Source organism: Chionomys nivalis, chromosome 7 (assembly GCF_950005125.1).
Source record: "Chionomys nivalis chromosome 7, mChiNiv1.1, whole genome shotgun sequence".
Lineage (NCBI taxonomy): Eukaryota > Metazoa > Chordata > Mammalia > Rodentia > Cricetidae > Chionomys > Chionomys nivalis.
The window spans coordinates 13,661,822-13,677,433 of record NC_080092.1 but is presented as its reverse complement, the minus strand read 5'-3'; the positions used below and the strand labels follow the sequence as shown (position 1 = coordinate 13,677,433).

Here is a 15,612-nt window from a genome sequence, read left to right as displayed (position 1 = left end):
TACGAGCACCCATGTGGCGGCGCCGACGCGTAGCTCAGCCACTAGCTGGTACTGCGCGGGCGGGACCGGAAGCTTGTGTAAGGGCGGGATTAAAGACAGGAAGTGTGGGGGCTTGAGCGGGCTGAAGGAGAGGGTTGGGATTGGGGTTAGGTCTAGTTGGTCCGTTTTGGGCAGGGAGGGGTGGGTTTGGGGTGCTGCTGCGGGCTGCAGCCATGCGGCGCGACGTGCGTATCCTGCTGCTGGGCGAAGGTAGGTGCTGGGGCCGCGGGCAGACGGGCAGGGTCGGCGTGACCTCGACAGCGCTCCTGACTACTGTTCCCCTTACCGCGCGCAGCCCAGGTGGGGAAGACTTCTTTGATCCTGTCGCTGGTCGGCGAGGAGTTTCCCGAAGAGGTGCGTCGGCCGGAATGGACACTCGGGGCGGATGCGAGGCTCTGGGCGTCCGGACTCCCCAGTCAATCCCAAACCACCTGTTGCAGGTCCCTGCCCGCGCGGAGGAGATAACCATCCCCGCCGACGTCACTCCGGAGAAGGTGCCCACCCACATCGTGGATTACTCAGGTATCCCCAAGTGCTGGCCCCTCAACCGGTATGTATTGGGCCTTCAGCCGGTTTGCATCGAACGCACCATCCTCTCTGCATCGGGTTTTCTTTCCATCTAGAAGCGGAGCAGACAGAGGAGGAACTTCAGGAGGAGATCCACAAGGTGCGGTGCATCTTGAGGGGCCTTGGGTACTGAGCCCGATTCATTGGTCCCAGCTCGCTGCCACCTAGTCTTAATCGGCTTCCTCTTCTGCGGAGCTGGATTAGGTGACAGGCTGTGCTTGACCCTGATAATTCTGCTTTGACCTTCAGCACTGGATGTTGTTGGCTTTCCCAGATCACAGCTTACTGGGAACCAGGATCGGTCCAGTGCCTCCGTTAGTGCTCAGGGAGAGAAGGGAGCTCCTTCCTTTGCTCCTTCCCAGGGTCTAGGGGGAGCAGATGCGTATCCTCCACTGCTTCTCCTTAGACAATACGCTCCCTTTCCCCAGTGCCACAGCTCTGTACTGTAGTCTACTGCTCTTGTTTCCCCAGGCTGGGGTGGATGCCATCTTAATTAGGAGTTAGCCGTTGCCAGAGTTGCCATGTTCCTGAATGCAGCCCTTCAGCCTCTGTGTCCTATGGGTGCAGGCAGTGTCTCCTTGCTTTTGTCCACAGCATCCTTGCTGCCTGTACCCTTGCATGTGGAGGGTCTGTCATAAGCACTTAGGGCAAGACTGTGCTGACTGGAGCCAGGGTGCTAGTGTCTGGGGTCTCTTGGAGAGTGCGGCAGGGAGAGGCTTGTTTGGTAAAGGTCACCCTGTGTCTTGCTTTTCCTTAGGCAAATGTAGTGTGTGTGGTGTACGATGTGTCTGAGGAAGCCACCATTGAGAAGGTGAGCAAGAGGGGAGCTCCTTGTCCATTCTCAACCCCTGCTGCTAGTGCCTGGCTTAGCTGACAGTTGATCTGGGCAGGACACAGTGGCTCTTGATCCCCAATCCTCATTCCCAGCCTCATCTCTGCTGAGCTTTTCAGAGAGCCCCATACCTCTGAGCTAGGGACCCCAGCCTGCTTGGGGAGATTGCAGCTGTTGGGATCAGACAAGTCCCTATCTGTCACCCACAGTCTCCCACCAGCTTCAGCCAGGACCACAGCTGGCTTCCAGCTCTCCTTCAGTCCTAAAGCTTGTTTAGCCCCAGGTGGGGGAGCGTGGGCTGGTGAGCGTGTTTGCATTCTTTCCTCAAGCTTGCGCTTTGTCTTTCAGATCCGAACCAAGTGGATCCCGCTGGTGAATGGCAGGACTGCCACAGGGCCCAGGTGACCAGCAGGGCCTCAGCTGGGGGGACTAGGCCCCACCTGCTCCCCATCCCTGGTGATCATGGCCTCTCTCCCAGGTTGCCCATCATCCTGGTAGGCAATAAGTCAGACCTGCGACCAGGGAGTACCATGGAGGCTGTGCTACCCATCATGAGCCAGTTTCCTGAGATAGAGACCTGCGTTGAGGTGAGCAGGGAGTCTGGGAAGGCCCGTGTTAAGACCCTGTAGCAGCTCTCCTGTATCCGTCTTCAATCCCTCCTTGATTCTGTCCCCACCCTCGTCCAGTGTTCCGCCAAGCACTTGAGGAATATCTCAGAACTGTTCTACTATGCCCAGAAGGCTGTTCTGCACCCCACAGCCCCCCTCTATGACCCCGAGGCCAAACAGGTGAGCAGTGGGTGAGGGACACACACTTCCCCGAGACTCATCCTAAGGGCTCTGTGTTCTGTAAGGAGAGCAATGAATGGGAGCACTGGCAGGGTGAACAGGGAGAGGGCCACTTGGTGTTGTGTCCTGCAGCTAAGACCTGCGTGCGCCAAGGCTCTCACACGGATCTTCAGACTCTCAGATCAGGACCTAGACCACGCGCTCAGTGATGGGGAGCTCAATGCCTTCCAGGTGTGCTCCTGCCCCAAGACCCTAGCTGCCTGCGTAAGAGAGGAATCAGGGGCGGCTGACTGACCTGAAGCCCTTTCTTACCGGAGGCAGAAGTCCTGCTTCGGCCATCCCCTGGCCCCACAGGCCCTGGATGATGTGAAGAGGGTGGTAAGCAAGAACGTGGCAGGTGGCGTGCAGGACAACCGGCTGACCCTGGAAGGTGAGGTAGACATCGTTGTATACCTCTGTGTCGGGGGAGTGACTGGGCTGAGTGCGAGCCCTCCATCCTTTCACAGGCTTCCTCTTCCTGAACACACTCTTCATCCAACGTGGCCGTCACGAGACCACATGGACCATCCTGCGGCGCTTTGGGTACAGTGACTCACTGGAGCTGACGCCTGACTACCTCTCTCCACCGTGAGTTGCAGGCGGGTGGGCAGCAGGGCTCATACTCTTGGGCCTCTCTGGGATTGGGAGGCCCTCAGCATTGGCTTCCTGATGGATCTACCTTGATCTTGCAACCTGGGACTTTTAGCTTGGCCTCTCAACACGCACTCATAGCCACTCCCTGCCTAGCCCCAACCGTGTGATCAGAGGGTTCAGTTGGGAGTGCCTGACTACCCGGGCAGGTCCTGCATTGTGGCAGTCCGAAGTACACTAGCCTGCCTCTGCCGTCCCCACAGGCTGCATGTACCCTCTGGCTGCAGCACAGAGCTCAACCACCGCGGCTACCAGTTTGTGCAGCGGGTGTTTGAGAAGCATGATCAGGTGAGCACTGCTCCCCTTGCTCCTCGACACACCCCAAGCACGTGTCACCATAGCCCCTCTGTCTGCAGGACCATGACGGTGCCCTCTCACCCACGGAGCTGCAGGATCTCTTCAGTGTGTTCTCGGTGGCACCCTGGGGCCCCGAACTCTCACACACAGTCCCCACTCAGGCTGGCCGGCTGCCCCTGCATGGGTATCTCTGCCAGTGGACGTAAGTACAGTGTGTGCTTGCCTGTCTAGTCCTCCCCACCCTTGCCTTACTCTCTTAAGCACCGTGCCTCCCTTTACTCCCAGCCTAGTGACCTACCTAGATGTCCGGCAGTGCCTTGCACACCTTGGCTACCTGGGCTACCCCACCCTCTGTGAGCAGGACTCCCAAGCACAGGCCATCACAGGTGGGTAACTACTTGTTCGGTCCTTAGGCCCGACTCCTCGATGGCCATGCCCCTCACGTGAGTTCTTTACAGTTACCCGTGAGAAGAGGCTAGACCAGGAGAAAGGGCAGACACAGCGCAGTGTGCTTATGTGCAAGGTGTTGGGAGCCCGAGGAGTGGGCAAGTCGGCTTTCTTACAGGCCTTCCTTGGCCACAGCCTGAGGGTGAGAACCGTGGTGGCCCCAGCCCTCTCCCCGAGAACTCAAGGGGCAGGAGAGGTACCACAGGGAGCGAAATCAAGACTTCTTTGCTACTGTTCACACAGGAAGCCAGGGAGCTCCCTGAGGAACCCCCCATGTACACCATCAATACAGTGCGGGTCAGCGGACAAGAGAAGTACCTGATTGTGAGTGAGGGACCGTGCACCCTGTCTTGGAGGGTAGACCTGCGACAGACACCTCATGTTCCCTCTTCCTTCTCCTAATGGAGCTGTCCCAGGGTGGCTGTCAGGGAACTGAGCCTTGGGGAAGCCGCTAAGGCTATTGTTTGTCCCAGCTGTGTGAAGTAAGTGCGGATAGCCTGCTGGACACCTCTCTGGACACTACCTGTGATGTCGCCTGCTTAATGTTTGATAGCAGTGACCCCAAGACCTTTGTACACTGTGCTACCATATACAAGGCAAGTCCTGGCCTAGGGTCCTGTAAGGGCATCCCAGCCGCCACAGGCTAGCTAGAAAGGCCAGCGAGCTCAGCTCTCACTCGTCTCTTTCCTGGCAGCGCCATTACATGGACGGGCAGACCCCCTGCCTCTTTATCTCCTCCAAAGCTGATCTCCCTGAAGGTGTTGCCTCACCAGGCCTGTCACCAGCTGAATTCTGCCGTAGACACCGGCTGCCTGCCCCCGCCTCATTCTCCTGCTTGGGACCAGCACAGCCCAACACGGCTGTTTTTACCCAACTTGCTACCATGGCTACCTTCCCGTGGGTATAACTTATACAGCCTTAGTGTGGGGTCGCTATCCTGGGGTTTAGTCTGTCATCTGGGTATGAAGGTGTCAGAGCTGCAGGGTAGGGCCTGTGACCCAGAGAGCTATGCTGGGTGGCCGGCCTCCTTTGGCCTGGCCTCTTGGCTGCTCGGGACGCGGGTTTTCAGCAGTGAGCTTTTAGCACACACATGACACATTCATGTCTCCACAGGCACCTGGTACACACAGAGCTGCACCCCTCCTCCTTTTGGCTCCGAGGAATGCTGGTGGCTGTCGGGACTGCGGTGGCTGCCGTCCTTAGCTTCTCACTGTACAGGGTCCTAGTGAAGAGCCGATGATAAAGGACCCATGAGCCTCTCCTGACCAAGGCACAGCACACTGTGGTGCCTTGTGGAGGCCCGTTTGGCAGAGGAGTATGGGCTTTCAGCTTGGTGGTGTAATGGCTGTGTGGCTACAGGGTCCCCGGGACTGATGTGGGGTACCTGCTCAGGGATTTTGTGTCTAAACTTTGACTTTTGAAATCTCTTGTCCCCCAACAGGGCTTTGTTTTGCCCTGTCCTGTTGAGCCTGGGAGTGCAGGTTGTAGGTGTCAGGCCATGACCTTGGAGGGAATATTGTGTGGTAGGGGCTGGGCTGTGGGTAAGGAAGCCAGGGACCAAGACCAGGGGCTCTCAGGGTGCTTCCTGGTTCTGCATGGCCAGTAGGCATATGGGGGACAAGAGGTGGTGGTCAAATTGGGAGGGACCTAATAGTCACCGAGTTCCCACCTTTCTGTACGGTGTGGAGCTTTACACTCTACCAGCTGCAGAGCAAGTGGAATTGGGTTCCCTGATTAAACCTCACCTGTCTTTTCCAGCTCTTGGGTACTGGTATCTCAAGGCAGCTTTTTCCTTCCTTCCTTCCTTCCTTCCTTCCTTCCTTCCTTCCTTCCTTCCTTCCTTCCTTCCTTCCTTCCTTCCTTTCTTCCTTTCTTTCAAAAATGAGGCTGGGCTGTGGTGGTACACGTCTTTAATCCCAGCACTTGGGAGGCCGAGGTAGGTGGATCTCTTTGAGTTCAAGGCCAGCCTGGTCTACAGAGTGCGTTCCAGGACAACCAAGGCTACACAAAGAAACCATGTCTCGGGAAAAAGAAAACAAAACAAAAAGTTTATTTCTATGTTTGTTTTGCCTGCATGTATGTAAATGCACTATGTGTGTGCCTGGTGCCCACAGAGACCAGACAAGTATGTCAGATCCCCCAGAACTGGAGTTAACTGATGATTGTAAACCACCATTTGGATGTTGGGAAGAAATCTAGGCCTCTGCAGGAGCAGCAAGTGGTCCCAACCACCAAGCCATCTCTCCAGCACCATAAAGATCGCTTTTCTTCAGCCAGTCTAAATGTGACTTGTCTGTGTGTATATTGGAAATGTCCCCTGACCGTCCTGTCTCCCTCTGTTCCTGGGTCCCTGTTCTGAGGTCTGATGAGTCGCTGTGATAAATGGCTGTGGAAGACCCAGTTGTCTGTTTCCAGTAACGTCAGCACCTACCAGTGGGGTGGGTGTGTGCGAGGCCCTTCCCTGTGCTTCTGTGCTGGGTACCCCACCTCCAAACCACAGCCCAGTCAGCGAGCCTAGGTTTTCTGTGTAGCCTGACAGAGGAGTCCAGGAGCTGAGGGGAGGATGAACTGGGGCTCAGAGTTGATCCTGCAACATAGCCTAGCACCAAGGACACTGATACAGGAATTCACACATCTAGGTAACCAGTGTGTCATTTGACTTGGGGCAGGTAGGTACTCCCTGCCCCAGAATGTCTGCCTGGTGGGGAGGCTCTCCTCTGCCAGTGTCCCAGCCTAGTGGCCTGTCCCACTAGGACAGGATGCTTTTTGTAGGCAGCTGTATTCTCTATAGAGGAATTGCTGTCGCATCTATCTCTAGCCAAGTTCTGTTCTAAGTGATACTTGGGCTTGCCATGGTTACACATCCCATTGATCTGCCACCTTCAATGTCCTCAGGAACAAATCCCCTCCTTATCCAAGCTGCGGTCCTACCTTACTTCAGAAGTCTATGGGTCTGCCTGGCTATCCCCCGTGTCTTGAATGGTGCTTCTGCACTAGGGGCCCTGCTGTTTCAAATCCAGTGCCAGGAGTATTTGGTTGGTTAGAACAAACAGCTTTAGCCATGAGTACTGGGGAAGGATCAGCCTAGGTCTGAGCAGCAGCCTAGGGATATCCTACTACCTGGTGTCTGCTTGCTTTGCCAGACCTGGGGCTTCCTTGCTGCAATACTGCAAATAATAAGGACGAGGGTGTGTCTACTGCAAGCAGCTCGCAGCTCTGGAGAAGGTCTGAGTGCAGTGGGGTGCAAATGGACCTTGGCTTTCTGGGGAAGTGTCACAGGCCTATTTTCTGGTCAGGTAAGCTTCCTAGAGAAGGTGCTAAGCATACCGAGTACAAGTACAGAAACCAGAAAGGCTGCGTAAGAGGGATATGGGTGCCGCAGCTTCCCAGCTACCGCCTCCTGGGAAAAGCTTCAGCATGAAGAGCAAGACCAGTGCGCAGGCGGTGGTTCTGGGTCGAGCTGTTTGGTGGGGGACGGATCTACCCAGGATGTGCGTCGAGTCGGTCCGCGCGTGCGCGTGCAGGGTACGCGCGTGCTCTACCCGTGTGCGCGCAGGGCTGCTGGCATCTCGGTGACGCTGAGCTTGGTGCACGCAGAGCAGAGCAGGCGGAGCGGGCCGGCCGGGGCGGAGCGGAGCGGTCCGCAGAGCAGCCCCTCCCGGCCTCGGCCGACCCCAGCCCTCGGCCCGGCTCTATGGACAGGAGCTCGCTGCTGCAGCTCATCCAGGAGCAGGTGCGTGGTGGGTGGGAGCTGGCACTGCCTTGGCGTCCTTCCAGCCGGTGAGGGGCTCGGGGGAGGGACCATGCTCGCAGAGGCCCTACCAGGCAGCCACCTCTGAAGCCTCCCCTCCCTGCACGACCTTGGCCTCTGAGACTCATTATCCCAGGAAAGGTTTCACTGGGTTTCTACGGAAAGCTGGGTAGGGAGGGTGGTGGTCCTTGGTTCTAGATCCTCCCCCTAAGGCCCTCCCCCTTCTAGGACTGATAGGGTGAATATGAGCTGGTGGAGCAGCCACACCAGGCACGTTGCCCTGCCAGGGCCTGGAAACAAGCTGGTTCTAGCAAATAGGCACTGACTAGTACAAAAAGTCCAGCCTTCCTAGCCAGCCTGGCTCAGCCCTGTGGCTGGGGGTTGGCCCACCCTCTACTCCCCCACCACAGCAGCTGGATCCTGAGAATACGGGCTTCATCGGTGCGGAAACCTTCGCTGGTCTGGTACACAGCCATGAGCTGCCCCTGGACCCCACCAAGTTGGACATGTTGGTGGCTCTGGCTCAGAGCAACGAACGGGGCCAGGTCTGCTACCAGGAGCTGGTGGACCTGGTCAGTGCCATAGTGTGTGGGCAGCAGGGGAGGGCCCCAGACCTGGCCAAGCACAGCACTCTGGCCAAAGCTGGGTGGGCAGACAGCTTACTGGGCAGGGCTTATGGACCTGGGCAGTGTGGAATAGGGCCTCAGATTAACAGCGACCTAGCCAATTAGGGCAGGGTTCCACAAGGACAGTACTGTCACCCGCACTAAGACCCCTTCCCTTCAGATCAGCAGCAAGCGTTCCAGCAGCTTCAAGAGGGCCATTGCTAATGGACAACGGGCGCTGCCTCGGGACGGACTGCTAGATGAGCCAGGCCTGGGTGTCTACAAGCGGTTTGTGCGATATGTGGCCTACGAGATCCTGCCCTGTGAGGTGGATCGCCGCTGGTACTTCTACCGGCACCGCAGCTGCCCACCCCCTGTGTTCATGGCCTCTGTCACCCTTGCCCAGGTGGGCCTGCCCACATGCTGCCCCGGGGCCTCCTGAGTCCCTAGTCTTGACCAGCCCTAACACTAGTGTCCCCAGATCATCGTGTTCCTGTGCTACGGGGCACGTCTCAACAAGTGGGTGCTTCAGACCTACCACCCTGAATACATGAAGAGCCCTCTCGTGTATCACCCGGGACACCGCGCTCGCGCCTGGCGCTTCCTCACCTACATGTTCATGCATGTTGGGTAAGTGAGCCTCGGGCTTCCAGTAGTCCTGTTCCCTTACCTCTCCTAGGGGGGTTGCAATGACCAGAGGTAGTCTGAGGGTAGGCAGGGCACACACCTGATCACCCCTCCCCAATGTTCCTTTGTGGCCAGGCTGGAGCAGCTAGGCTTCAATGCCCTTCTGCAGCTGATGATCGGGGTGCCCCTGGAGATGGTACACGGTGTACTTCGCATCAGCCTGCTCTACCTGGCAGGTGTGCTGGCAGGTGAGACGGGCACGCTGGCGAGAGGGTCCCCTGCCTACCTCACCTGGTGAACCGAGGGCCAGCTGTGCCTTCACCTCTCCCTTTGCCCACAGGCTCCCTGACTGTCTCTATCACAGACATGCGTGCCCCTGTGGTAGGGGGCTCTGGAGGGGTCTATGCGCTGTGCTCAGCACACCTGGCCAATGTTGTCATGGTAATGGGGCTGCCCTTCTGGGGAGGTGGGAAGGGGCCCACCTGACATGCTTCACAGCCTGTCTGCCTGCCCCCATCAGAACTGGGCTGGGATGAGGTGTCCATACAAGCTGCTGAGGATGGTGCTGGCTCTGGTGTGCAGTGAGTAGCGGGGCAGGTGGGGCGCTGGGAGGCCCTCTACCTCCAGACAGGGCCCCTCCCACCTGTTGCTCCCTCTGCAGTGAGTTCCGAAGTGGGCCGGGCTGTGTGGCTGCGCTTCTCCCCACCACTGCCTGCCTCAGGCCCACAGCCCAGCTTTATGGCACACCTGGCTGGTGCAGTGGTAGGTGTAAGCATGGGCCTTACCATCCTTCGGAGCTATGAGGAGCGCCTGAGGGACCAGTGCGGCTGGTGGGTGGTGCTACTTGCCTATGGCACCTTCCTGCTTTTCGCCATCTTCTGGAACGTCTTTGCCTATGACCTGCTGGGTGCCGATATCCCCCCTCCACCTTGACCTGCTCCTTAAGGCCACATGGCTAGAGCTGGGCCTGCCGTGGGTCCGCCACCAGGTGGGCCTGCATGTCTGCCCTCTATGAACGGACCTCTCGGGGCTGCTTTTCCCTACGGGGCAGGCGGGCCCTGTGGTCCACCAGGTTGAGGCCGAGTCTTACTGCAGCCCTTGCTGCCCCTCCCCGGCCTTTCTGGGGGAGGGTGCCACTAGGCCAAGGCTGGGTGGAGGTCCTTGGATGTGGCCCCAGAGGAGATTCCCTCCCTCCCCACCGATCCCCAGGACTTGCAGTCTGAGCCTTTTTGGAGAGTGAATAAATATTTTACACATCACTAGGCAGCTGTTCTGGGGCTCTGCAGGCTTGTTTGCCCCTCACCCAGACCACATGGGACACCTCCCCTCCAGGATGGTCTGTGCTCCCTGTCCCCTTGAAGCTCTGCATCTGGCATGAGGTGGTGGCTTTACTCCTCCGGCCAGCACTGGCCAGATTCCACATAGGAGGCAGGGCCCGTGGTAAGAGACTGTCAACTTCCGGGTCAGGCCAAGGTCAGCAATCATTTATTGTGCTCCAAGGGCTTCCAGTCGACAGTTTATTCAGCCTCCCTTCCAAAGACAAGCCACAGCAGAGCCAGGCTCACTTGGCTGGGTCCTGTAATTCTTGGCAGGCTTACAACCCTTGTGGGAGGCCCAGTTGGGGTTAAGTTCAGGCAGCAGGTCAGGGTATAGCTTCTGCCCCATAGCCCTAGCGGGTAATGCTGTCTTCATAAAAGGAAGAGTCTACAGCCCAAAGGCACTCACTAGTGAGGACCACAAGGGTCCTGGGGTACAGAGTTACTGGCCACCTGAATTCTGATGGGGTCCTGCATGACCTTTCAGGCCCTAGCAGCTGGCTCACCTTGGCTCAGGAATGCAGTGCCCTCCTGCATCTGGGCCAGAAACAGCAAGCGTGCCAGAAACACTCAAGCAGTCTTGACTGTACTGCAGGGCTAGCAAGCTAGGCACTGTAGTCACTGCCTCTTTGTGAGCTGCCACCTCAGAAGCTCCTGCCGCCAGGACCACTGCAAAGAGTGACAAGGAGATTTTGGAGATAGCTTTTTGGAGCTAAACCTCCTAGAGTCCCCGCCCAACTTGGGCAAAGATGCTCCCTACTCACTCCGAGGCAATGACAAGGGACCATGCAGAGGAGTGTGACTGCGGCGCACAAATCAGCAGAAAGCCGAGTTCTGGTTCTCCAATTCCGGGGGCTGGGGTGGGGGAGTCAGCAGCTGCTGCAGCTGCGGCGGCTCGGAATGGCTCTTCTACAGACCTTGAGGTCAAAGGGTCCGAGGCGCTCTCCAAGGAAACCTGCTGGCCCCCGCCCTTGAAGAAGCTCCTCCCCATGACCGCAAGAAAGGGAGAGCAGTCCAGCCGCGAACCCGTAGCTTCTTCTATATCAGCCACTGCAGGTCCTTTCGTGTCAAGGTGTCACGTGCTTGCTTCTCAGCCATTAATGGCCGCAGGCAGCTCCTCCCGATTCCCAGGGAAGACCCGCGAGGACAGTCTGACCAGCCGGCCTCCCTCCCTCCCTTCCTCTCTTTCCCTGTATTCCGCGGTCCTACCAGCGGTCCAGACGCTCCCAAACTCCCGCGTGCGCCCGCATGGCGAGCTAGGACAGCTATCCAGTGACCGGTCCTCGGAGCGCCACCTCTCAAGGACCGCTGCCACGTTCCCGTGGAGTGGACCGGAGGGCGGGGCTTGAACGCCGAGGGGGCGGAGCCTTAGTCCGAATAGTGAGGATAGGTTCTGGTTACTGTGGGGCGGGGCCCGTAGAGAGCGCGGCCACCGCATCACCGCGCTTCGTGAACTGGCTCAGCAGCCGCGAGGCTCCGCCTCTGCTCACGTGTCCTCATGTCAGCCCCGCCCCACGCCGGAAGTTCCGGTGGCGGATCGCCGACCGGGCGGAGCTGATCGCTGCGCGGGCTGCGAGAGCTAGGTGGCTGGGCGCGGAGCCCAAGCCGTGCCGCGCGGCGCCATGAAGGGCAAGGAGGAAAAGGAGGGCGGCGCGCGGCTGGGCACTGGCGGTGGTAGCCCTGATAAGAGTCCGAGTGCGCAGGAGCTCAAGGAGCAGGGGAACCGGCTCTTCGTGGGCCGCAAGTACCAGGAGGCGGCGGCCTGCTACGGCCGCGCCATCGTGAGTGCGGGGGGCGGGGGCGGGGGCGGGGCCCGATGTGCCTCCCAGTTCTGTGATTCCGGGACGATTTTCTGACAGCCAGGACTCGATGCCTAGCTTGTTCCCCTAGCTCCCAGATTTACTGTTCCCGAGCCCAGGAATGGTTGATTGAGGCAGGCTTAGGATGACACCAGGAACCCTTGCCCCAAAACTGAGAGATTCTGGGTAATTTTCACAAAAGCAGTTCTGTTGGAGTTAAGAGATCACAGCCAGAGTCCAGAGCTCTGGAAACCTTCAGTTTCTCGATCCCAGTCATGGAATTCAAAGCTGGAGCATTACCAGTACCGTACCATTGGTGGCAGTCAGCACCCTGGGATAGAAGGGTCCAGATGAGCCCACACTCTTTATGATGCCTGGCTTTGGTCCCTAGACCCGGAACCCACTTGTGGCAGTGTACTACACCAACCGGGCCCTTTGCTATCTGAAGATGCAGCAGCCTGAACAGGCACTCGCTGACTGCCGGAGAGCCCTGGAGCTGGATGGGCAGTCTGTGAAGGCGCACTTCTTTCTGGGGCAGTGCCAGCTAGAGATGGAGAGTTACGATGAGGCCATTGCCAATCTGCAGCGAGGTGGGCTGATACGATGCCAGGTTGTGGGTACCTTGGGGCCAGGGTTGCTGATGAGTGTAACTTAAAGTGTCCGCTCCCCCAGCCTATAGTTTGGCCAAGGAGCAGCGACTCAACTTTGGGGATGACATCCCCAGTGCCCTTCGCATTGCTAAGAAGAAGCGCTGGAACAGTATTGAGGAACGGCGCATTCACCAGGAGAGTGAGCTGCACTCTTATCTCACCAGGCTCATTGCTGCTGAGCGAGAGAGGTGGGTCTTCCCCCCCACTGAGCTACTTCATGGGGTTGACACTGAGTCACCAGCACAAGAGTTTATTGAAAGACAACACTAGCACACGGGAAGCCCAAGAGGAAAGGGGCCTGAAACGGGGAGGGCTCTGGCCTTTTCTGGTCAGGACCATCACCGACTAGCTTCTGGTTAACCCTCAGGGAACTGGAAGAGTGTCAGCGGAACCATGAGGGTGATGAGGATGATGGCCACGTCCGGGCCCAGCAGGCCTGCATTGAGGCCAAGCACGTGAGGGTGCCCCTAGTCCACATGTGGGTCGTTGTGTGTGTGTTTTTGTGTGTGGCATGAAAAGTGCCCCAGCCTATGGTGGATCTGTTGGCCCATGCATGACATGAGTGCCCTGGTGGACATAAGGTGTGTGTGTCTGTGTGGAGGAGATAGGAGTTGCCCACACATGGCACTCAACTCTACAGGATAAATACATGGCAGACATGGATGAGCTCTTCTCTCAGGTGGACGAGAAGAGAAAGGTGAGTATTCTCAAAGCCTGGGGGTAGGTGCTGGTGTGATGACTCTTCTAGACATTTTCCCCATTGTGCTATAGAAGCGAGATATCCCCGACTACTTGTGTGGCAAGATCAGCTTTGAGCTGATGCGGGAGCCCTGCATCACACCCAGTGGTATCACTTACGACCGCAAGGACATTGAGGAGCACCTGCAGGTAAGGGGCCTTGGCCTTGGGACTAGGATCAGACATAAACTCAGACAGTTGACCACCTTGACTCTGTTGTTGCAGCGTGTGGGCCACTTTGACCCTGTGACCCGGAGCCCTCTGACCCAGGAACAACTCATCCCCAACTTGGCCATGAAGGAAGTCATTGATGCATTCATCTCTGAAAATGGCTGGGTAGAGGACTACTAAAGCCATGTCCTGCCTGGCACCCTAGCCCAGGAAGGTCTGGAGACAGAAGCTCCAGTTCCTGTATATAGCTTGTGTCCCTGGGCCTGCCCCCATCAGTCCTGCTGATGGGTTCTGAACTGCTCCCTTTCTCGGCATACCCTTTGCTGGGCCATGAGCCTCCCCTGTCCCCCTTCTGGGCTGGAAAGCGGGTGAGGGTGGGCTTAGGTTGCTGCTGCTGCCACTGTCCTGTAATAAAGTCTGTGAGCACTACATTGGCATGTGCTGGTGCAGTGGGCTTGCCAGTTGCCTGTTTGGCTAGCCAAGGAAGGTAGAAATAAAGACACTGGTGTCCAGATTGAGTGTGGCATGCCACCAGCGGTCAGGGAAGTACAGCACCTGGGAGAAAAGAGCACAAAGATTGGTTGGGGCTTTTTGGGTTGGCCCAGTCCCCCACTAACCAGCCACTGACTTCACCAGCTTGAATGGTACATTCCAGGGGCCGAGCTGATGGGGCTAAGGATGGGTATATTTCCTGAAGCCAGGCCAGTGTGGTCTTGTTTGGGTGGAACTCTGGTGTCTTCTCAGGAGGGTAGAGGAACCAGCGCTGGAGGAAGGAATAGAATATTAGATCACTGTGTGTTACGGACTACAGACCCCAAACGTCAGCTCCTACCCTCATTTCCTTGTACTCACCTTCCGACCATAAATCACCTCTGAGAAACCAGGTCCATGCCAGTGGAAGGGTACCCCAGATCCAGCTCCTGTGAGGTCGTTTGTGGATAGCTGATAAACACTATATATATATATGGGCTTCCCCAAGTCTGTTTTGAAGAAGCACCCACCTGCGATCCCAAAGCTGTAAGCAGGGGTGGTTCCCAGTAGACGAAACGGAGGCGGAGAATAGTGCTGGAATAGTGGAGCCCACTCAGTAAAGTTGTTGTCTCCAAAAAAGTACAGGGTGTCTGCCAGCAGAGAAGATGAGAGGCAGGAATACCGACCGGCAGCAGTGGACTCCTAAGTGTCCCGTTCCCAATGCTGCCTAGGTCTGGCTCACCATTGCCTAGGGATGTGGGATCCTGGGGATGCAGCAGCTGCTCCACATATTCCTGAAAGGGCAGGTCCACTACAAGAAAGGGGCCAGTCGGGACCGGTCAGTCCTGCCTTTGGGGTGCTGGCAAACAGGCAGGCCTTGAAGGGTGTGATAAGCTCACCTTTCCGGTAGGAGTAGGTGTTGGCTGTACTCAGGCGAACAACGTTGTCCCCAAACGAGGCCAACAGGTTTTCCCGAGAGCACAGGGCCCTGAACCGCTGGGGTTGGAGGATAAAATAACTGAGCAACTGGTCAATCTGGACTAGCTGCCCACATGGGTACAAATGCACAAATACTCACCGAGTTGTCCGTGAGTCCCTGTAATATGACCGGCTTGACAAAGGCATAGCTGGGAGAGAAAGAACCTCGTGTTCATACCTTCACTCCATCAGGCAGTGAAGGTATGACCTCCGCAGCCAAAAGGCCATGCTTGGGGTATGCCTAGACACTAGGGGCAGGGACACATACTGCTGCATGAATTCGGAGTATGTGAGGTGTGCTTGGCGCTCCACGGTGCAACGCTCCTCCGGCACTACTACTGCAGTCCCCAGCCCGCTCTGCTGCCTGCGGGGACAACAGGTTAGCTCAACCTGCCAGGCCTCTGAGTTCAGGTTCCCTCCCGCCGCTCATTCCCAGCCGCTCACCATCCCCCTTCGCCAGAGCCAGGCAGAACCACAGTCACCACCGTCCATAGTACAAAGAGCAAAAGCGGCCCTAGCCGGATAGTCGCCGCCATGAACATACGGGCGCAGGCGCGCAGCACACTGGGAATTCCGTCGACACTTGCGTAACCACAAACCATTGGCCTACCGCCCCGACTGCTGTAGCTATCGGCAAGCAGCAGCCAGCCTGACCCTGGGAGCCTTCTCTTTCATACACACGCACACACATACACACATACACACATACATATACACACACACACCATCCTCTCCTCCCACCCTCAATCATTTCCTCAAGGCGGAGTGTTTAGCAGCCATTGGCTATTGCGGGTAACCATGGCTACAGTGCCCCTACCGGAAGTTCCCTCCTGTAAGGAAGTTCCC

At 57.4% G+C, this 15,612-nt stretch overlaps 4 protein-coding genes across 7 annotated transcripts; 3 read left to right on the top strand and 1 right to left on the bottom strand.

Moving 5' to 3' along the window:
• The first annotated feature begins 140 nt into the window (after positions 1-140).
• On the top strand, positions 141-6,652 carry Rhot2 (ras homolog family member T2). Of its 2 annotated transcripts, XM_057773867.1 has the most exons (19): positions 141-249; positions 335-393; positions 480-561; positions 663-706; positions 1,364-1,417; positions 1,787-1,839; positions 1,917-2,025; positions 2,125-2,226; positions 2,359-2,457; positions 2,548-2,656; positions 2,733-2,853; positions 3,120-3,204; positions 3,273-3,415; positions 3,499-3,599; positions 3,672-3,802; positions 3,904-3,984; positions 4,134-4,256; positions 4,355-4,557; positions 4,774-6,652. In XM_057773867.1, the coding sequence occupies exons 1-19, from the start codon at positions 213-215 to the stop codon at positions 4,898-4,900; spliced, it is 1,863 nt and encodes a 620-aa protein (XP_057629850.1). In that variant the 5' UTR covers positions 141-212; the 3' UTR covers positions 4,901-6,652. The 2 variants fall into 2 exon arrangements, with proteins under 2 accessions (XP_057629850.1, XP_057629851.1); XM_057773868.1 differs by lacking the exons at positions 141-249; positions 335-393; positions 480-561; ... (3 more) ...; positions 1,917-2,025; positions 2,125-2,226 and having other exon boundaries at positions 2,447-2,457; positions 2,544-2,656; positions 4,774-6,643.
• A 343-nt stretch (positions 6,653-6,995) lies between these two features.
• Rhbdl1 (rhomboid like 1) lies at positions 6,996-9,988 on the top strand. Of its 2 annotated transcripts, XM_057773869.1 has the most exons (8): positions 7,086-7,393; positions 7,822-7,983; positions 8,198-8,422; positions 8,498-8,646; positions 8,779-8,891; positions 8,984-9,084; positions 9,164-9,224; positions 9,305-9,984. In XM_057773869.1, exons 1-8 carry the CDS (start codon positions 7,355-7,357, stop codon positions 9,574-9,576), a joined length of 1,122 nt encoding a protein of 373 aa, XP_057629852.1. In that variant the 5' UTR covers positions 7,086-7,354; the 3' UTR covers positions 9,577-9,984. The 2 variants fall into 2 exon arrangements, with proteins under 2 accessions (XP_057629853.1, XP_057629852.1); XM_057773870.1 differs by lacking the exon at positions 7,822-7,983 and having other exon boundaries at positions 6,996-7,393; positions 9,305-9,988.
• A 1,479-nt stretch (positions 9,989-11,467) lies between these two features.
• Stub1 (STIP1 homology and U-box containing protein 1) lies at positions 11,468-13,738 on the top strand. 2 transcript variants are annotated; one of them, XM_057773873.1, is made up of 7 exons: positions 11,469-11,740; positions 12,150-12,348; positions 12,431-12,596; positions 12,776-12,863; positions 13,049-13,105; positions 13,180-13,296; positions 13,372-13,731. In XM_057773873.1, exons 1-7 carry the CDS (start codon positions 11,582-11,584, stop codon positions 13,495-13,497), a joined length of 912 nt encoding a protein of 303 aa, XP_057629856.1. In that variant the 5' UTR covers positions 11,469-11,581; the 3' UTR covers positions 13,498-13,731. The 2 variants fall into 2 exon arrangements, with proteins under 2 accessions (XP_057629855.1, XP_057629856.1); XM_057773872.1 differs by having other exon boundaries at positions 11,468-11,740; positions 13,180-13,738.
• Positions 13,732-15,513, bottom strand: Jmjd8 (jumonji domain containing 8). The gene is made up of 9 exons (XM_057773874.1): positions 15,211-15,513; positions 15,035-15,130; positions 14,867-14,915; positions 14,688-14,784; positions 14,531-14,599; positions 14,319-14,438; positions 14,170-14,237; positions 13,946-14,080; positions 13,732-13,872 (listed from the first exon to the last, which is right to left on the bottom strand). Exons 1-9 carry the CDS (start codon positions 15,366-15,368, stop codon positions 13,792-13,794), a joined length of 873 nt encoding a protein of 290 aa, XP_057629857.1. The 5' UTR covers positions 15,369-15,513; the 3' UTR covers positions 13,732-13,791.
• Positions 15,514-15,612: the final 99 nt, after the last annotated feature.